The 21757-nt window shown below is 48.1% G+C and overlaps 2 protein-coding genes and 1 pseudogene across 5 annotated transcripts in view; 1 reads left to right on the forward strand and 2 right to left on the reverse strand.

The window, feature by feature from the left end:
- Positions 1-7662, forward strand: part of COL4A2 (collagen type IV alpha 2 chain) — a 186253-nt gene extending 178591 nt beyond the window's left edge. For both annotated transcript variants that reach the window (XM_011373931.2, XM_011373932.2), the window contains 7 exons: positions 328-489; positions 603-701; positions 1062-1208; positions 1368-1484; positions 2746-2937; positions 4410-4696; positions 6569-7662. In XM_011373931.2, the coding sequence (XP_011372233.1) occupies positions 328-489; positions 603-701; positions 1062-1208; positions 1368-1484; positions 2746-2937; positions 4410-4696; positions 6569-6826 (1262 nt within the window). In that variant the 3' untranslated portion in view covers positions 6827-7662. The remainder of the gene's footprint in view (positions 1-327; positions 490-602; positions 702-1061; positions 1209-1367; positions 1485-2745; positions 2938-4409; positions 4697-6568) is intronic.
- Positions 7663-12911: 5249 nt separating this feature from the next.
- Positions 12912-21757, reverse strand: part of RAB20 (RAB20, member RAS oncogene family) — a 17334-nt gene continuing 8488 nt past the window's right edge. For 2 of the 3 annotated variants that reach the window (XM_023519767.1, XM_023519766.1), the window contains exon 2: positions 12912-13974. In XM_023519767.1, the coding sequence (XP_023375535.1) occupies positions 13442-13974 (533 nt within the window). In that variant the 3' untranslated portion in view covers positions 12912-13441. Of the gene's footprint in view, positions 13975-14875; positions 14900-21757 lie in introns of those variants that run through there. The other variant, XM_011373934.2, reaches the window with a different exon arrangement.
- Positions 19210-19325, reverse strand: LOC111728900 (annotated as a pseudogene).

Below are 21757 nucleotides of genomic sequence, written 5' to 3' on the forward strand. Positions count from 1 at the left end.
GTTTAGTGGGGACGGAGCTGCAGTTTGGAATGATGAAAAGTCCTGAGATGGACGGCGGTGGTGGTTGCACAACAGTGTGAAAGTACCGAATGCCACTGCGGTGCGCCCCCAAGATGATTAAAAAAATAATTTTGTGTTACTTATTGACCACGATAAAAAGAAAGAATAAAGTCGCCGGGTGTGACAGACTTGCCAAAGACCATCCCCTAAATGGATGACTTCCTATCTGGCCTCCTGGGCACCTCCCGCAGCGAGTCCCACTGCCCGCGGCCACGACTGTGCCTTCCTCCTGTTTATACTCTCCTTTCTTGTGACTGATGTTGACAGGTTATCGAGGGCCCCCAGGGCCACCTGGGCCTGCTGCTCTTCCTGGAAGCAAAGGAGATGAGGGGAACCCAGGAGCTCCAGGAAACCCAGGGACCAAAGGATGGGGTGGGGACCCCGGGCCCCAGGGCCAGCCTGGTGTGTTCGGTCTGCCAGGAGAAAAAGGTAACTACCCACACGAAAGGGTCCTCCTTTCGGGGAGGCTGGCAGCTCTGATCAGAGATGACGAGGGCCCCCGCCCAGGCAGGTGTGTCCTCAATGTCCTGCTTGTCTTGAAGGGCCCAGAGGTGAGCAAGGATTCATGGGAAACACAGGCACCACCGGGACTGTGGGTGACCGAGGCCCAAAGGGACCCAAAGGAGACCGAGGACTCCCGGGTAAGTGGCCGTCCACAATTCCGCAGGGCCAGCATCTTCGGTCAGCTGCTGCCAGAAGTGTATTTGAGAACTATTTCTGCCCATCCAGACATGGGGACACCTCTAAAGTCACTCTTTGTCATGGGGACCAAACCCCAGCAAGACTAGGTCTGCTGGCACTCCCATGGACACTTAGCAAACGATAGTAATTCTTGAGTGGCCACTCAGATAGATAGTATCCACCTTCGTCCCTAGAGAACAAGATTGTTCTAGGGAACTCCAAGGTTAATTTCAACAAGTGAAGAAAAATAGAATAGAAATCAGAGCAAGAACGCAAGTGAGATCTTTCTGGGTCGACTGGTCTTCTTTTTCCCTTTCCAGGTTCCCCCGGTCCTTCTGGATCCCCGGGGATTGTAGGAATCCCCCAGAGGATTACTGTCCAGCCGGGGCCAGTGGGCCCACAGGGAAGAAGAGGCCCCCCTGGGGCACAGGGAGAAATGGGGCCCCAGGGTCCCCCAGGAGAACCAGGTAGGAGCACTGCTGCAGGGCTGCCAAGGAAAGGCTCCTTTTCTTATTTGCTTTGTTTTCACTTTTGTTTTCTTGCTGAAAAGCATTTGTTAAGCACCAGTGATGCCAAGCATTGTCACTCTTTCTGTGACACCCATACCTGTTTCATTGGCTCTGCAGGTTTCCGTGGGGCTCCAGGGAAGGCAGGTCCCCAGGGAAGAGGTGGTGTGTCTGCTGTTCCTGGATTCCGAGGAGACCAAGGGCCCATGGGGCACCAGGGGCCAATTGGCCAGGAAGGTGAGCGATGGATGGTGAAAGGGGCAGAGGGCAATGGAGTTCTTCAGGGTCCCGCCGTGGTCTGACAAATGGACTGTGGTATGCAGGGAGGAAATAAACAAGTGCCAAGGTGAGCAGAGATGAGAGGCTGCCACCCTTTCTGTTCTGCAACTCCAGCTCAACTCCCTGGGCCCTTGCTACAGCCTTGGTCCTAGCAGAACACTTGGCACAGAGAATCCCCAGGACAGGCTGGCTTTCTTCCTTCCTCTGAGACATCTGCAGGTGCCTCAGAGAAGGAAGCAGTTGGCATACACTGAGAGACAGGAGTCGTAAAGATCTGAAGGCCTGAGACAATAAGCTCAAAGAAACCAATTATATTAGCAGGAACCATTGTAAAGTCTTGTATTATTGATTTCTTAATATTATTTGCACATGTGCAGGATAGGATAGGCCAGAAATAATAGCAAGTCATGTAAAAAAATTCTTGAGATTCATCATCCACCCGTGTTCAGTGAGCCAGTATGATATGAGACCGCATTATTAGCACCCAGATCTCGGAAAGAAGCAATCTACCACCCATAGCCGGGAGATTGTGTAACATGGGAAATTCACATCTGAAGATACACATGGACGGATAGATGGGAGCCATCCATGCTAGGAGACTGAGACATCACAGGGCGGAGGGGGTATCCTACGAGAAAGCAACGAGATGTGAAAATGTCCCAGGAGAGGAAGGGTAATGGGAAGGCAGGATCAACCAGGACAGCTGATTTCGAGCACTGCGAAGGCTGTCTTATTGGGGGTAGAGTAGACCTTACGCTGTGCTCCAGGGCAGAATCGAGCCCCCTGGGTGGATGTTACGGAGGCAGATTTCTAGCCCCAGGATGGCCCAAGCGTGCAATGAGCCGCCTCTCCCCGAGAGCCCAGCAAAGCGGAGACTGCCGCCTGGGGTAGAGAAGGCCCATTCGTTGAGGGGGTGGGGGGACTGGACTTCATTTCTAGTTCTTGCTCAGCACCAGCACATCCTGAGAGGAAAGCTCACAGGGCTGAGTCTTTGCCCTTGTTCATTACCATCATTGTCATCGTCCCACGCTTACTGGGCACAGACATAGGTCGAGTCCTCCCCAGGAGGCCCTTGGTCTATAAAGGCAGAGCCACTGAGACTCTGGCCTTGGGAGAAAGCCAAACGACAGCTATAAATGTCACCATGGGATATCTGCCATGTTTCGGGGGCTGAGATCCACATGGCACTGAAAGGCGGCCACTTTCTGTTGGGCCCTAGGGGAGCCAGGCCGCCCGGGGACCCCTGGCCTGCCCGGCATGCCTGGCCGCAGCGTCAGCATCGGCTATCTCCTGGTGAAGCACAGTCAGACGGACCAGGAGCCGATGTGCCCTCTGGGCATGAACAAGCTCTGGAGTGGATACAGCCTGCTCTACTTTGAAGGCCAGGAGAAAGCCCACAACCAGGACCTGGGTAGGTACTGCCCGCCGAGCCCCCGGGGCCAGCTCAGATGGAGGTGGTCAGGATCCAGTGGCCATAGTGAGGTTCGTGGATCCTGTAAGGCAGATGAGCCTCTCCTGATTGAAACACTGGACCCATCACATTTCTGGGGATTTCAAAAGAGATTAGCATGGCCTTCAATGCGCCTAAACCTCAGGTCAAGACCACAGAGACCTGCCTTTTAACTCAGCAGTGCCTCCCACAGGTTCCTGTGAGGCTCGGCCTTCCATTTGCTCCCCTCTGCCTGGAGGCCACCAGCTGCTTCATCTCCTTCTTGTTTTTGCCCCAAGTTCTGTAAACCAGGGGTCCCCAACCCCCAGGCCATGCACCAGTACTGGTCTGTGGCCTATTAGGAACCAGGCCACACAACAGGAATTGAGTATCGGGCAAGCGAAGCTTCATCTGTATTTGTAGCCACTCCCCAGCGCTAGCATCACCACCTCAGTTTCACCTAAGATCATCAGGCATTAGATTTTCATAGGAGCTCCAGTCCCTGCTGCCAAAAAAAGGTTGGGGACCGCTGCTGTAAACAGTCAGGCTTGGGACATGAAGGCTGGGACTCACATAGAGCTACCAAGAAAATAGATATGTAGATACATGTGTTTGGATTTATTCAAATAAGCCCGGTTGCCAAAAGGAATTAAAACGACTTGAAAGCACACAGAGAAAATGTAGCAAGTGCATATTAGAAGGCTGGACTTAGGGGGAGGGTGCCTTAGTCTGTGGTGTCTGTGATGGGACAATTGGGAAAACCATCATGCTGAGCCCTGATGATTTGTGCACATTTCTGTCTACATGTTCTACTTCTATAATAAGTTAAAAAAAAAAAAAAGTGGGGAAAAGCAAACAAGCTTAGGGGCCTAAAAAAGAGCTGGGACCAAAGCCAAGAAGGTAGCCACAGCGCTTGACAGGTCCTGCTGAAGATGGAGCACACATTTGGCTCTAAGCTTGTAAGCAGTCAGTGTGAAGAGGGAACCCTGCTCAACAAAGTAATTCACTCTGGCCATAAGACAATGTTGATCTTTTACTCAGAAGCAATAAAATTATTTGCAGGTGGGAGTAGCCAGAGTTCCCTCTGGGAAGGTGTCATGGAGTATGAGGAGCGAGGCTCTCATCTTGGATGCCACCAGGGGTTTCTTGAGGCTAGTGCTTTAAGACACGCCCCCCCCCAACATGGGCCTCATCCAGGATGCTATTCCACAGACACCACTCCCTGCTGACCCACTTGGTCCAGAGGTGTGAATGAGAAATTCTAGAAAGGCAGGGCTAAAAATGCCAGTGTAGTTTTGTTTCCCAAGAAATGGGAATTGGCTTGGTTCCCCAGTGCGAGGCTAAGCCCCTCCAGGTGGCTGCTGAGGCAGGCCCCTGATGTTGGGCCTCCTGAGTCTGGCCAGGCCTGGAAAACCATCTTCTCAGCCACACTCAGCTGTAACCCCCTTCTACAGGCCTGGCAGGCTCCTGCCTGGCTCGGTTCAGCACCATGCCCTTCCTATACTGCAACCCTGGTGACGTCTGCTACTACGCCAGCCGGAATGACAAGTCCTACTGGCTGTCCACCACCGCCCCACTGCCCATGATGCCTGTGGCTGAGGATGAAATCAAGCCCTACATCAGCCGCTGCTCTGTGTGCGAGGCCCCGGCTGTCGCCATAGCAGTCCACAGTCAAGACGTCTCTATCCCTCACTGCCCAGTTGGATGGCGGAGTTTGTGGATTGGATATTCCTTCCTCATGGTATGTGGTACTTTCTAGCACTCTCTCGGAACATGGAACCAGGTGGAAATCTAGTTCCTCTCCCCAACCATACCCTGGCTGAGGAAGCAGCAAGAACAGCTGCATTTGTAAGAATAGTCAGACAGGGCAGTTGTTCAGGTTGTGCACTGCACAAGGGTACCGGGCCCAGGGGATGAGTGAGAGCTGAAATACAGCCTGCACCTTTGCCTGCACTCTGCCAACTAAGCCCCGTGCCTAGGCCTCAAGCTGCACCCACCGGCGGGGACCAATTAATTTGCCATCAAGCCTTTGTGCAGGCTGTAATTGGATAGATTTGGCTTATGGTGCATTTTACTAAGCAGAACACCAAAGGTGAAGCTCTTCTGGTTTATCCCAAGGCTAAACATAGGGAGAATTTTATCTAGAATCATAAGTATCTTATGTAGAATCTACCTAGAACCTAGAATGCCCTCAAGAAACATTAATTAACTGGTTGGTTTAAAACATATAAGCTGATAAGGAAAATCCAGGAATATCAGTGTCAGGTCACCTTTGGGTATAAAATAGAGAAATCTAGCTATAGTGACTGGATGCCTAACATGTTAAATATTTCATAAATTATATTAATCACACAATATATAAATTGATCCACACAAACTCAGAGCTCTTACCCAGCCCAGCTGGTCCCAGCCCTGAGGTGTCCAGCCCAGCGCTTTCTCCTGACTCTGTCCCTGTGGCCCCAGGCAGCTCCTTTGGGGAGTTTTTCCCAGGGCCTGCCTGGGAGGCTCTCAGCATGGCCTCAGCTCTTTCAGACCAAAGTGGTACCCGAGATGCCTCATAAAGATATGCCTGCTTCTCCCTGCCTGTTTACAACAAACAAGAACATGGTAGCTCTGTGTTGGAAAGGCTTCTGCATTTTGTGAGCAGAAAACTTTTCAAAGGTTTTTGTCTTTTGCTGGTCCCTGCCCAAATATATCACAGGACAACAGCTTTTTTCCCCACAAACTGAAGCTAGGTAATCCTGTTCGAAATGAACAGGTTCTGGCAACCCATTCACCACTCAAAGCTTGCTCACCCAAGCCAAATGACACTCTTTTATATGTTAGCTTTGAGATTCAGGAGCCTACCATGCACCTTTGTGAAAACTAAAAATGTTTGTGAAATGAAAAGAAAGTCGAACTTGAAAGTGGCAAAGAGAAGTTCCCTCTGACACTTGTCCTGCTCTCCCAGCCAGCAGCTGCTGGAGCATCTCAAGTGGTTAACTGCTTAATTAACAACGCTCTGAGTGAAAAAAATAAATTACCTGAGTAGTACGTGTTCATTACAGAAAACTCAAAAGTAGAGATTTTCTTAAAAGAAAAACAAATGAAAACCACTCATACTCCTTTCCTCTTCAAAAACTTTAGGAGAGGATGGGCGGGGAGGGGATCACTTTTTATGGTGCTTATTTTTAACTTAATCTCAGATGCCGATCCACATCTTTATTTTCCCTTAAAACAAAAGTTAACATTTGGTATCTCTTCTGTCTAGCAAACACTTCATTCTTTGATTGAACGATTGGGTATATGATATTTTTTCCCCAAAAGTAGTCAACTGTATCTACTGATTATAACCTGCTTTCGTTGCTGTTCTAGTTGTCACTTAATAACAAATCAGGACTGTCCATTTTGTCAATGAACCCTCCCCTGCAGCATGCCTGGTGCCCAGTGCATGTCTACCCTGATTTATTTATCCAACTCCCAGAATTAAAGAGTATGTTGCAGGTGGTCTGTGTTGACATAGACGTTTACCATTTGTTGTTCAGTTAGGGGAAAAGGCGCATCAGTTACAGCCTACCCCGGAGTGTCTCCGGCATGTGTGCTCACAGCTCTGCCCTGTCTCCCTTCTGTGCAGCACACGGCCGCAGGTGATGAAGGTGGCGGCCAGTCGCTGGTGTCACCAGGCAGCTGTCTGGAGGACTTCCGGGCCACGCCTTTCATTGAGTGCAACGGGGGGCGTGGAACCTGCCACTACTTCGCCAACAAGTACAGCTTTTGGCTCACCACCATCCCTGAGCAAAGCTTCCAAGGCTCGCCCTCTGCTGACACGCTCAAGGCGGGGCTCATCCGGACGCACATCAGCCGCTGCCAGGTGTGCATGAAGAACCTGTGATGCGCTGCTGTTCACAGGAGCCGCCCCACCCGGATGCACTTCTCTGCAGGTCGACCTTCAGCTGCGGGGGGGCCACTTTGGTGCTTATTCTTAACTTATTACCTCAGCTGCTGACACTAAGATCAATTCCATTGTTTTCTTTAAAAAACAAACAAAAAGGCCACCAAAGGAATTCAGCACCTATATTTATACCAAATAGCCCCTTGTCATCCATAGATGCTGGCCACTGTCTCCACTCTGCAGAATGAAGCCCGCCTCTGTGACACCCTGTCTCTCCAAAATGGAAACTATTAACAGCCCCAGCACTCCCTATGAGGCCATACTAGACTATTACGCACTAGATGTAGCTAACTTCTTAATGTGTACCTATGTAGTCACTGCACTTCCAAATGCTGCAGACAACTCACTTACTTAACTCACTTAATGGAGTGGTATAGACAAACGAAGCCATACAGTCCAAGGGCTCTTGAACTCACTCCCACTGTTTCCACATGGGTCTCCTGGGGACAGACCCAGCCCTGCTCTCAAGGCCAACATGATCTTCTCCCAAATACTGTTGATGTGAATTATCCTAATCCCCGCAAGAACGCCAAAAAAACACAGATAGTCACACACCAGCTTGTCATTCTTTCCACCACATTGTGTTTGGCAAAACTTACATAGAAGCAAAGACCTAATTTGACCACAAACTCCGCTGAGGTGGAAATGACCTATCCACTACCCCAGGCGAACTTGGGAAGTTACCCTCCATTCTTTGTGGTTGTACTCCTGTGACTACTCTAGCCTCTGTAACTACCGTAGAATAAAAGAGGGTTTTGAACACTTTTATACACCCAGTTGTTGACAGCCTTAATTTTCTCAAATCCGTAGAGCACAACGCTGGCTGTGTCCCGAGGCACCGCCTCTGGCCCGCAGGCGAGCACTGCATGCAACTCAGCACTGCATTTTCTTGAGTTTCACAAAACTTGAACCCAAGTCTGTGGTATTGTCATTCCTTTCTCAGGGAACAGTGTTTGTATTTACAATGCATTCATGTTTACAGAAAGAACCCTAACTGTCACTCATAGGAATAAAGGGGATGAGTACTTCACAAACATACTTTTAAAGTCATCCAATTCCTTCTGACATAACATTCCAAGTCAAATCTCAGTATCCCCGAGAAATAATCTCCAAGACACATTTCTGGTTCGATTTCTCTAAAACCTGGCCGACTCTTGAGAACCCAACTCACAGAATTTACTTTTAACCTTTAAAATTCAATCTCATATTAAGCTCTAAGAACAATTTCGACATAATGGAATATGTATTCCACCTGACGTTATTTGAAATACATCAGCAATGTCGGCTTGCATTCTTTAGGTGACCGAGACAAGGACTCTGCACAGGAGCATTATTTGGGGACATGATTCCAGGGAATAGAGTGAGGCCTGGGCAGAGTGAACCCACGCAGGAGGGTACCTTACTAAGGGTGCTACTGCTCTGGGCAATTGAGGGCTCTACCCTGCTGGGACCCACTGAGGAAAGCCACAGAGGCAATCTTGGATTGTCCTGCCCAGGCATGGGAAAGGGACGTTTTCAGTCTCCAGCTCTTGCCCCCAGTGATCGGGGATTGCCTAAGACTGTCAGTTCCTTCACATTTCCAGGTATGCCACGGCTAAGCCAGCTCCTAGAGCTTCTCAGGTAGAGGTAGCAGAGAACCAGGTGAAGCCGATGCTAAGTACTGTAGCTCCACCTGTACACAGCTGGTTTCCATAGCAACAGCTGTAGCAACAAGACAGACTAAGAGGCTGAGGCCAGGGCTTGAAAGATTCCCAGCACAGCGCCTCACCACAAAGCTTGTGGAGCCAGCTGTTTATTCTAGACTCTAATCCCCATGCTCAAGACTAAGCAAAGTTTGTCAACAGTCCTGAAGATTTTTGCATGACTTGGTTTAGGTTTGATGCCCTTGTGTGGTTCACGCGTCAGAGTTAGGTCCCGAGCCGCGAAGGACTAGGCACCTAGCAGGGCATACAAGCCCTGGAAACCATGCCCACCTGCAGACCGACTCTTGGCGGGGGGGGGTCCTGATGGAATGCAGGGCTGCCTCACAGAAGTCCTGTCTCCTTTCCAAGTTCAAGAACAAAAGGCAGCTGGGATGGTGGCAGACTTAGAAGCTGTGGGTCATGCAATGGTATAAACTGACTGTAAAACTGCAGTCATTTCCACAAAGGCCATTTGATTATATAGGGATCAGGGTCCAGCTTCTCTGTCAGGGATAGGGGAATTCATGCTCTTTCCTGGAGCTGAAATTCTTAATTCTATAGTTAGAAAAACTCCACGTGCAGAGTTCCTGGAAAAGCAATTCTTGCATCTGGAGTACAACGATTCTGTTGGGGGTGGGGGAGGGTTTCCCCACACCTCCCTCCCACCAGAAGCGCTATCCAGCTGTGGGGGGACACCACACAAGGGCATGAAAGAGTGAGGCCATCAGAGAACGAGGCCAAGGAGGATAGTGAGAAGTGCCCCCAGAGACACACGTTCCCTGCATCCTGGAGGTGACAGTGGCCCTCCCCAGGCTAGCCAGCCCCTGGATGTAGAGCAGATAGGACCCGCCCTATTGACCTATTGACCTCGCCAAGAAGCCAGCAGCCCTAGGCCTATCAGACTAGCCCCCAAGAGACTGCTTCTAGGCCTCCATGACTTTTTCCAGTGGAAAAAAACTGGATGGGGGGAATAAATGAGGGCAGCTCCTCTTGTCTTGGGTAGTGGGTATCTGCTGGTGAGAGGCCTGAACAGCCAAAGCGACCTTAAGGAGAGAGAGCAAACATAGCAGCAAACAGAACAAGGCTTTTGAAGCCCCCAGACAGGTTCTCCGGCTGCCCAGACCTGGAAGGGCCTGGACTTGGGTGAGACCTGGATGTGCGTCCCTTTCCAGCCACTGGTGGACTCTGGCCTTAGACATATCTTTTGTTGCTCTAGAACTCGGTCCTTACATCCTCAAAGCCGGTGCCTTACAGATCCTCCTCCTGAGGGAGGGGCAGTGAGATCAAGGCCAATCCAAGGGAGGGGAACACAGGGAGCAACACAAACACTTGCAGACTAAGCAGTCGCTTGATCTTAAGGTCCTGCAAATGTGCACTGTCAGCCCAACAGCTTCCAGATCGGGCACAAAGGGAGATTGGGTCCAGTGGCACACATGTGTTCAGGGTCTACGCTGCAAGCCCAGCAGCTCTGCCCAATTCTGACAGTGCAGGTCCAAAGAGTCTCGCTTTGAGAAGTGGGAAGGATCGATGACCACTTCAGGCCACAGAGAGAAAGTACTCAGAGAACAGGGTGGATGGAGTAACATAACAAGGGCAGGTAGGAGGGCTGTGGAGGCAAAAGGTCCCCTGGGCCAAATTACACAGAGGAAAGTACAATTCTGGACTCCCCCAGCCACAGCTAGAGCCGATTTTTCCCTCCAAAACACTCCGGATGCCTGAAGGTCCGGACCACACACCTCTTCTCTGATGCGGGGACCTGGGTGCCAAGGCCTTGTTTTCCTCGAAGTAATTACAGATAACCCTTGAACGATACAGATTTGAACTGTCCAGGGTCCACTTATACACAGATTTTTTCAATAAATATGTACAGTACCATAAATGCATTTTCCCTTATGATTTTTTTAATAACATTTTTTCTATAGCTTACTTTATTATAAGAATACAGCGTATAATATATATAACATACAAAACATGTGTTAACTGTTATCGGCCAGGCTTCCAATCAACAGAAGGGCATTAGTAGTTAAGTTTGGGGGAAGTCAAAGCTATATGCAGATTTTTGACTACACAGGGCTTGGTGCCCCTACCCCCAACATTGTTCAAGGGCCAAACTGTAGTTGTCATCTTATAGAAGGCACTCTGCATCATCAGGGGCACCCCAGAGCATGGAGGTGGAGGCACAAGTCACTCCATTTCCCCTTTTCTCTGGAAGACAAAAACCACCTCTCTGATCCATGCCACTGGCTTTGAGCACCGAGCTTACCTTTATTATAAGGAAATTGTATGCCAGAGGTGACATGGTTGCCAGACATTTATTTGAGACGATTTTCCTGGCACAGCAGGCAGCTCTGTTTAAATCAAGATGTCAAGTTCAGAAATGACAAAGTTGTATTTTTAAGAAATCAGTCTAGCATCCTGGGAGAAGAGGGAACCATGGCTTACAGCTCTCAGATTACAACATGCCTAACCCAAAACTTCCCAGATGCCTCCACCAAGCGTGACACCTCAAGGACACCAGGAAACACCCAACTAGGAGTGTTGTTGAGAAAAAGGTTTTTATCTGTGTGAGGACACTCTGGAACCCAAGGTGAAGATCTGCAGTGATGGCTCCAAGACCAAGTACAGCTGGTTAACCCAGAGCTATCCATGGCCTCCCAGCCCCAGGGCAGCTGCATTTGTACAAAGAGGAAGAAGGAGTGTGCCAGGGTGCCAGCTCAAACCCACATCCGGCAGAGAAATCCCTTCTACCTCCACCGGCTGGCTCAAGCAGCTGAACGGCCTGAAGCTTTCCAGAGACTGACCTGGTTCCCTGGTCGGAAATAGGGCCCATGTGAAATCGGGGCCAGAAATGCATGAGTGGGTCTGGACACAAGGACCAGGGCCCCAGTAAGAAAGAGCCCAGGCTGGCATCCAAAGTCCACTTGGGACAAAGCCCAAAGTGAAGTCTATTTATAGAGCAACAATAAAGGGTGAAATGCTTAAGTGTCGTTGATGGAGTAAATGCCATCCCTGGGCAATCACCCAGACTTGCTGCCATGCCGGGACACTAGCTGGAGGTGCGCAGAGCAGATAGGCAAGGGAATCAAAGAATATCGGGAGGAAAGGGCCATGGGAATTCATTCAGCCAGCCATGCCCTCAAAGACAAGCTCCTGGGTCTCCCTGGGTAGCACATTTCCTAGCTGTATCACTAACAAAGAAGTACTTTACAGAAAATAAATATAACTTTTGCCCATACAATGGCAAATTAAACTAAATCAATGAAAAGCAATTAAACTGATCCATTTTCACTTTGCAACGGATTACAGTTGTGAAATTAAAATTTGAGAACTTGAGACCACCTGCAGTAACAGGGCACCTTAATTGAAGCACCCTAGTCACACACGGAGGCTGTGGCAGCATTTCCTCCTCCAGACTGGGCCCACTCTCTTACCTAAAGAACAAGCACTGCACAGGAGCAGAGGAGGCAGGCCTGGAGGGGCCTAGAAACAGAGATCATGGGCACTCAACAAAATTACTGAACATCACCACCAAAAAAACGAACAAACAAAAAAACCCTACTCACAAAATACTGTTTTCTCACCGGCTTTCTGCCTCATTTTGCTTTCTGTGCTATGGGCTGAATGCTTCTGTCCCCCCAAAATCCTATACTGATGCCCTAACTCTCAACGTGATGGTATTTGGAAGTGGACCCTTTGGGAGGTCATGAGGGTAGGGCCCTATGATGGGATTAGCATCCTCATAAGAGAAGAAACAGAGACCAAACCTCCCTCTCCCTCCATCAAGTGAGGACAAATCGAGAAGGAAGCCATCCACAAGCCGTGGAAAGAGCTCACCAAAGAGAATCAGCTGGTACCTTGAACTTCCAGGCTCCAGAACTGTAAGAAATAAATGTCTGCTGTTTAAGCCACCAGTCTGTGTTTTATCACAGCATTCTGAGCTGGCTGAGACACTCACCCCTTTCCCAACAGAGAGCCCCAAGTCTGGCCTGCATGCTCTCAGTTAAATTTCTAAGAAAACAAAACCTATTGTCTCATAGCTCTCCCATTTTGCATAATACAAAGCAGTGCACCCACCAACCAGCCGAAAACGGGGTTATGATTCAGTAACTGCCTGGGTGACTGAAGCAGAACTTAGCAGAAAGAGAACTTTCAGTTTTGCTTATATTATTGGAACTCATGTCATTAAGACAATTAGGCAGATGGGCCAATCTAAGTATTCTGGAATTTGTAAGGATTCAATACAGCTTTAAAAGCTAGAAGTACCTTCAGCTCACAGCCATCTCCCAACGGCTCCCAGAAAGGAGCCCACCAGAGGCACACGTAAATCAATGCAGTCTCCACAATTAAGTTCTCAAAATTCTTTTTAATAATATGTGTCATTCGCACTGCTACAACCAATATAAAAACAGCGATTCCTGATTTTGTATAAATTAACACGTCGAGAATCATTATGATGCATCAATATGCAAGTACCAAATGATAGGACCAAAGATAAATCACAGTGAAGAGAAACGTCTGAGAACAGCAAACATGAAAGTCATACAGGTGCAGAGAGGCGCACACACCTCATACGCCCAGGCAACCTTCCGTCCGAGGCTGGGTTGTCAGGAAAGGAGCAGCAAGGGGCAACGGCCTCCAGAAACCCTGGCTTCACCGAGTGGTTTCTGTAGATGATGTGTTTGCTCCCCACAGAGGCGACGATCCACACTGACCTTCTCTTAATGACTAGCTGTCATTTGCACTTGAATCTTCTCCTCCATGTGCAGTTCTACAAAGGCACTCCTTGACTTTCTATGCTCCTTCTGACCACAGCTTGTTTGGTCACACACCTTGCCAATCATGTAAAGTGGATGGTCGGAGGGGCCTCTGCCAGTCAGGCACAGCATCCAGATTTGGTCCGTTTGGGCGGCTTATAATTGGAGATATCCACAGTCTGTGGCAGCCCCTGGGCCCTCTGCCTCAAGATCATGGGCACCACCATGTCGAACAAGGTTTCAAACAGCAGGTCCACGTTATGCCCGGATTTAGCACTGGTCTCGAAGCACATCTGCTCAGCGGCCGGCATGTCCTTCTCATCCAGCATCTTATACTTCAAGATCTTTTTATAAAGTGCCACTGCGTCCTCCGGCTGCACCTGCTTGGGCACCTTGGGTGATGCACTGCCACCTCCCGCCAGCACAGGGCTGCACCCTTCCTTCTCCTGGCTCTCCACAGCCCCCTTCTCTCTGAGGTCCACCTTGTTTCCCACAATGGCAAAAAGGCAGTCAGTGCTGGCCGTGTCCGTCAGGCCAAGGAACCTGTCTTCCAGCTCCACCAGGCTCTGAGGGAGGTTCACGTCATAGGTAAGGATGATGGCGGTCGCCCCCCGGCAGTACATGGAGCCCAGGCCGTGAAACTGCTCCCGCCCTGGCAAGGGAGAAGGAAAGAAAGACACAAGTTATCTCTCCTCTCAGATGTGCCCCCTGACCACGGGAACACCCAGGGAGGGACTATGGAACTGTAACCCCCAAACGTAGGTGTGACTGGAGCGGGACTGGATCAAGACACTGACGTGCAGAAAGAAAAAGTGATTGGCTCAGGCCCCATGGGATCTAAGTGCAGTGCCCTCCTCCTCTGGGGGAACTGCAGGCCCACCTCACAGCAAGCAGCTCCTATACAACCTAGTCACCCACCGGAGTTAACCTACGAGACCAAAAAGACACCAATTCCCTACTTTCCCTCTAATTAAAAATTGGATGGCTTATTCCTATTTTTGCATTTTTAAAAGAAGTTGTTTAAATAAAATGCTCACACTAGGGGTCTTGATTCTTGATGACAGTCCGTACCACATCGCTGCATCGCAGTTATTCTGACATGGCACCAAACAAGTCTGCCCTCACATGGGTGTATACTTCTCCCTGGTGACCTAGGTCCTGCTCTGAGGCCCAGGCTCCTATTCAGCTGCCTGGGGTGTTGGGCCACTGGTCAATCCACTTGACCACTCGTCACTTCCCCAAGGTCCCTGACCACCTTCCACATGACTTTTAAGTCTCTTGTCAGTCTCATCTCTCACACACCTCCTGCCCTCACACTCCCTCTGAGCTCTGGCTCATGTATTTCACACAACTGCAAGTTGACATCTTGATTGTACAATTCATATATGTCTCTACCGGCAGGGATGGCTGGACTGCACGGTTTTACTTGCCCCTATGTATGTGGTGCCAAGAAATATATTGAATATAAATGTGTTGAGTTAAGTGAAGCCACAAATTATCCCCTCCATATGTTTTTTTTTAAAAAAAGAAAAAACCCACAGTTTTTCTCTTACATGAGATTTCTTGAGATTTCTTGAATTATTTTGTAACAATTTAGTCTGATTTGCAAGATAGTAGGAGCTTCATTCATGTCAAGGCTTCATTTACACCCTGCACCTGGCATTCTGGCATCTTGACTCCTCACTTGACTCTGAACTACAGAAGCAGGAGAAGGAGGAGGAGTAGGAGCGGAGAGAGGAAGGGAAGAGGGAGGGAGGAATCACCTTGATGTGTGAAACTCACAAAGAACAGGAATTTCATCACTCCTGAACACATTTATTCCCCCCATGTTAAATCATTAGAAAACCTGCTAAAAGGTATAGCAGATCCCAGGTAAGCAGCAAGCCTAGTGGCTCCCTTGCATTGGGTTGGTCTCCGGAGGCCAAGTTTGACCAGTGTTAGTGTTCCTAGGTTTTCACGCACAGACCCTTCAGTTTCCCTTCTCTTGTTCACTGTGTGGGAAGATGGCTCACTGGCTACATGAAGGGCGATTGATAAATTCAAAATGGGGCCTCTTCCCGAAGCCATTTCAGGCCCCAGGATTAATCAGCCTTCTTGCTGCTGCCATCCGACTCCCCACCCCTCAATATCGGGAGGAGAAACCAGCCTGGACCCAGGCGCTCTGGGCGCGTCCTGCTCCCAGGAGGAGCCTGGGATAGGCCCTCGGAATTCACAGTTCTCCTCAGCTTGCTTACCTACACTCACACGGTCCTTTGCAGAGTTAACTATGTTCTAGGACATCTTCAACAGCTTCTCTCCTTAACTGGAATCTGGATCTGTTTCTAATGAAATCCTGTGACTGCCTGTGTTCTCAGTTTGGGCTACAGGGCCCTGCGGTTGACTACAGTGGGAACAGAACAGAACCCAGGAGATCTGAGGCCCTGAAAGGGGAAAGAATGTAACACTTACTCTCAACATCCTCTAGCTGAAATTTGGCATTTCCTCCCATTATACCTATTGGCAACACACCAGAAGTGATGTTAAGGGGCGCTGCCTGTCTTTGTCACCGATAGAAATAACAGAGGCTTTCATTTTCGCATTACAGTTGTCGCCGTATCTTCAAGTGTTTGTGGGCCTCACCACTTCAAAATCACAACAGCTATTAGACCTGCCCTTTGTAAAGGAAGGCCAGTTTCCTGATAAAACTCTGTATATTATTGCATGCATTTAAATATAGTATTCGAAGAAAGGGTCAGGGGCTCAAACCACTCGAGTACAAAGGGATCCTTGACACAAAAGAAATGAAGAACACTTGGTCTTTGGATGGGCCTTTAGAGCATGGATTGAAGGCATGACACACACACACACATATTTATATAAAACATAGTATCCTTTACCAATAAACCACTGTTTTCAGCCAAATGGCCAAGAATCACAAACAAGTTCCACCCCAATCAATGTGAAATAGACACATTCTGACACAGGCCAGGTGGCACTGTCTCATTAGGGGGCAGGGTGGTGGCCCCAGTGGCCAGCCCTGGAGGGAGCATCCTGCTGAGAAAGACATCCACATGCTGGGACAAGGACCTGACAGCTGTCTTCTCCCTTGCCCAGAGCCAGACCCAAAGCCAGGGCTTTCTGCTTCTCCAACAAAACCCCACATGCTTCCTCAAACCATCTGATGGGGGAGGCGAGATGGAGAGAGGAACAGGGGATAGGTCTGGCAGGAGTTGGAGGTTTGTGACCTACCCTGCGGTGATCCTGAAGGTCAAAATGAAGGGCCAGTTTACAATCACCAGGCTCACCGCCCTCTGCTGGGAAGGGCCAGCCTGCGGACAAGCGACATGTAGTCTGGAATTCATCATTTGCAGAACAAAATTTCTCCCTTTAGCATACTGATAGCAGGTCAGTCCTAAGCCTGATAATTTAATTTTAAGTCTCATGTCAAATTACACTGTACACCAACAGCCAGAAACCAAACAGTCTTCTTCAGACTTTTTGTGGACCATCATGGGAGAAGATGATCAAGACATCTTTAAAAACTGGCAATAGCAGGCATTAGTTAAAAAGCAAAGAAAGAAAGAAATGCTTCTCCGTCATTATCACTGAGCTAGGACTTTTCTTTCAGACGCTAATCGCACGTGTCATGATCCAGGCACCTTGAGGTTCTCCAACAGCTAAAAATGTTATCAGCGCCTGACCACTAGATTTCACAAGAGAGTGACTAAGGGAAAATAGAGTGGCATTCCAGTTATCCTGAGAGAAGTTTTTCCAAGTCTGTTATATAGTTCACTGAGGACAAAAAGGCAGCTGTGTTCATGCCTAGGCCTAAAACAGTTTTCTTCTCCAGATAAAAATGTCTGATTTGCCTTTAAAAAACAAAACAAGTAATAATAAAACCCAAAGAGAAATCATAATAACTAAAGGAAGTAGGAAGTGAAGAATCCCAAATGCTAGCTTGAAAAGAGAGTAAATAAAAGTTGCTGTTCAAATCATATAACCTGTTTTCTACCCATTAACCAATACAGGAGAAACTGAGGCACAGGAAATGGCCCACAGAAGCAGGTATGGTGGAGCCCAGAGCCAAGACAATGTCCCCAGGCACCAGACAATCTGTGGTCTAACCACCTGTAAAGAGCCTGACTCTAAAAATGGACTACCTGCATTCAAAGCTCCACAGTGTGACCTTGGGCAAGTCACTTAACTCTGCCCAGGTTTCCCATCACCAAAACGTGGATAGTACCTACCAAAGGATGGTTGTGAAATCAGAATAAATTTATACAGGGAAACTGCCTAGAACTGTGCCTGGCAGGTACTAAACCCCATATAAGTGTTTGTTAAATAAATCGTGAATTAGATTCTGCCCAAACCTAAGGATAAACTCCCCACCCCAGGACTCCCAGGTCCTGGGTCTCTTCATCAGCAACATTTACAAACTGTCTCCGAGGGCCTATTGGTCACTTTTACGGGTGACCAATCTCCTACATCTTTCTTATTTTTACAGGGCTTACGTTCAGAGGATTACCTTCTCCCCAATTCTGGGGGCACTTTACCATGTAGCTGCCGCACAGTGTGTCAGGGAAGCTGAAAAACAGCCCAGAGCAAGCACAGGAAAACAGAAGACGGCAGCCCACACGAGCCCCAATCATCTGCCGGACAAGTGAAGACAAAGTGCCCAGTTGCCTTCTCTTTTATTCTCTAGCGGTCCTTAAGCCAAACTGACAACAAGCCTCTTACCAGAGCGACGTCTCATTTTTATTTCAGCAGTCTAAAATAACTGATTGAGTGGTACAGCCACCAGAAACCACGTTACAATACTGCCTGCACATTTTAAACGTGGCGTCGGGTGTGGGAGGGGGGTACTTTTAAAAAATACTGACGCTCAGACCTCCTGCTCCAGAGCATGTGAATCAGGATCTCTTGGGGGGCATGGGTACCAGTACCATTTTTAAAACTCCCCTGGTGAATACAATGTGCAGCCAGAGGTGAAGATCACCAACTTGCTTAGTGGAAGTGGGAGATAAAAAGGCAGTTACTACAATATGAGAATCAGAAAGCGTCTTATTTCAATTAAGTTGAAAAGTAAAGTCTACCAGGAAATGTAACTGCAAGCACTGAAAGAGAAACTTTTAAAATGCTCTGCAAGATCTAGAACACCCACTGGTCAGGAGCTCACAAAAGTATCAATGTGACAACACAAAGAAATATAAAAAACTGAGATTCACAGAACCAGAGATGAGAACAAATAGAAACTTCGGGGCACACACAGAAATAGGACCACCAGCACACAGCCCAGAGAAGTTCAGTCTAGAGCAAGCTATGACATACTTCCCTTCAGAGAGATTTTTTTTAAATAAAATAGTCTTTTTTCCAGTGCTTTCAAGTTCCACCCACAGCATTATAAATAATACCTGAAAAACTACTTTAGTTCTATTTTATACAGTTTGATGAATTTTGACTAAAGTTCACAGTAACGACAAGTCTACAACATTCTATCTGCATAGGTGTTTCTAAACTGATAATGAACCTGGTTAGAGGATGGCCCATGGAAACAACTGCCTTCCAGGAAAGTTCACAAAGAAGAGATGTTTAAAGCTTTCAGTACAATAAGAGAAAGGATCACAAGCTTTCCCAGGATGATTACAGGAGCTGGCTGTCTGGAGCCAGGGCTGGGCACAGCTGCCTCCACCAGGATGTACAAACCGAGGGGGCAATGGGGCAAAGGCACTTCATTCGAGAATCTACCTTTCACACAAAGGTGCCAGTAAGTGAGTGGGTGAGTCTGCCACCATCATATGTGATGGTTAATTTTATGTGTCAACTTGGCCAGGCCATGGTGCTTAGCTGAGTAGTCTGACTAGTCAAGATGTTGCCATGAAAGTATTTTTTTTATTATTATTATTATTTATGCCTACAGCACCTGGTCTTCCTAGGTGGTCTCCCATCCAAGTACTAACCAGGCCCGACTCTGCTTAGCTTCCGAGATCAGACATTGGGCTTGTTCAGGGTGGTGTGGCCATAGACCATGGACCGTGGCTCCGCTGGGGTGCAAACCCAGGACCTTCTGCGTGTAAAGCAGACATGCTAACCGCTACACTGTGGAACCACGTCCTGAAAATATTTTTTTTAATATCTGCAATCAACTGACTTTAAGTAAAGCAGATTACTCTCCACAATGTGAATGGGCCTCATCCAATCAGTTGAAGGCCTTAAGAGTAAAGACTGAGATTTCCTGGAGAAAAGGGAATTCTGCCCCCAGACTACACCTGAGTCATAAAAAAAATCATGCCTGAGTTTCTAGCCTGCTTCCCTACAGAATTTGGACTCTCTCTCTCTCCACACATATATATCCTATTGGTTCTGTGTCTCTGGAGAAACCTGACTAACACACTTAGAGCTACTCACTTGTTTCCCTAGGAAATGTTCTCTCGGGAATGTGGCTGCTGTGAAAGCCAGACTCTCTAGAGGGCGGGACTGTCTCAGCAGCCTGTCTCCTCTCCTGCTCCTCCATCTCCAGACATCTTGACGGAGGCCCTGACTCCCTCCATAAACAGAGAAGTCCATTGGCCTCTCCCCAGTGAGCTGGGACACCGTAGCCCACTACATGTCCTTCGGTCATTCTTTGGTGCTTCACAGCCGGGTCACACTACCGGACCCCACCTCTAGCACTCTGCACCAGTCAGAGGGAGGCCAAGCTTCTCAGCCAAACTGGCCACTAGCTCCACAGGAAAGAGAGAAAGTGGCCTGAGAGGGGCTTTCAGCAACCTCAACTATCACTTTGACCCAAACTGGTTACCTCTTCGATCCCTTCTCTGCCCTCCTCACTAGCCTGCCTGACTAGTTCTCTTCCTAAGTGAAGATCCAACAGTGAAAATCTCCTGCCACATACTTCCTGGCATTTCCCAGCTGGTGCCAAACTAAAATGTGAGCTCCACAAAACTGCACAAGTCCCTCCTGCTCAGTTTTCGACAGCTATACAATAAGCATGGGAAAGATGATTTCCAAAACAGAGGTCTAGGAACATCTTTTATTGGAGTGGGGTGAGCACAACACAGGGGGCTGGGGAATGAAATGAGGATCACATTTAGATTTTTTCTTGGGTTTGAAGTTACATCCTCCTTTCTCTTTCATTCTTATTTGTCCTATAAAAGGAGGGATTTCTAAAGTCTCCTGCATCAGGCTGAGTAGTAGGCTGAGTCATGGCCCTCATCCCCAGAACCTGTAAAGGGGACCTTATTTGGAAATAGGGCTGTTGCGGGGGTAATCGAGTTAGGATGAGGTCATTAGAGTGCAACCTAATCCGATATAACTGATGTCCTTATAAGAAGAGACACAGAGGCAGACACACACACAGGGATGACGATGTGAAAACAGAGGCAGAGATTAGAGTGATGCATCTGCAAGGGGGGAACGCTGGCAAGCACCGGAAGCCAAGAGAAAGGCATGGAACAGATTTCCTAGAGCCCTCAGGTTCAGAGGGAATCTGGCCCTGCTGACACCTTGACCTCAGACTTCTACCTCCAGCACTACAAGAAAATAAATGTCTGTTGTTTAAGCCCCCTACTGTGTGGAGTCTTGTTATGACAGCCCCAGGGCACTCATACTCCACTAAGGTGAGAACTGGGCTCCTCATTCATGGGTACCAAAAGTCATGAACTGAACAAGAAAAAGTCCATGTGAAGGGTTCAGACTGCCAAGAGAAATTTCCGCTCCCTTCCCCTCATCACTTTCTCTCCTTCCACCAGCAAAAGCAAAAGCTAGATACTGTGAACTTCAATGAACCACACTGGAGAAGTTTATAAGGATGATTCAAATAACAGTGAACTCAAATACCCAGTGTCAATGAAGATGAAGAGTCATGTGCCATCTCTTGAGCCAAAGTCAGTAAATCTGCTTACTTCCTGAAAAAAAAGTCATACTTCACAAAATTAAGTTCACATGGACATGAATGTCTAAACTTGCTTCACTGGTTCTAGTTTGACCTGGTGCCTAGAAAGAATGACCGTCACCCTCTCATACAATTTACACAAGAAATGAATTATCCAAGTCCAGTTCATTGTATTTCTTGAGAAATAACAGAAAAAGGAGGTAGTAACCACTGGAAAAGATACAAAACAAAAACTAACGAATTATCCAGCAATAGATTGGCTGCATTTTGAGAGGGGACACTGTCACAAGAGCTGTTGTTAAAAGTAATGGACAGAACTTCAGAGTGACCAACAGAGTTCCCTTGATGTAAGGGAGCGCCATCCTCATCAAGCAGACCAAACAGTGCCAGGGGCTAATTTTGGAAGTATGCTATTCCAGCTCTTAAAGAGAGTACTCTAAATATTAATAACTTTACCAGTAGATAAAACTTTTACAGCACTTCCAGGTACTACACCAAGCCCTTTACATGGTCAATCATTTAATTCCTACTCACCCTGGCAGGACTGTCATGGGCATTTTTATCCCCA

Source organism: Pteropus vampyrus, unplaced genomic scaffold (assembly GCF_000151845.1).
Source record: "Pteropus vampyrus isolate Shadow unplaced genomic scaffold, Pvam_2.0 Scaffold236, whole genome shotgun sequence".
Classification (NCBI taxonomy): domain Eukaryota; kingdom Metazoa; phylum Chordata; class Mammalia; order Chiroptera; family Pteropodidae; genus Pteropus; species Pteropus vampyrus.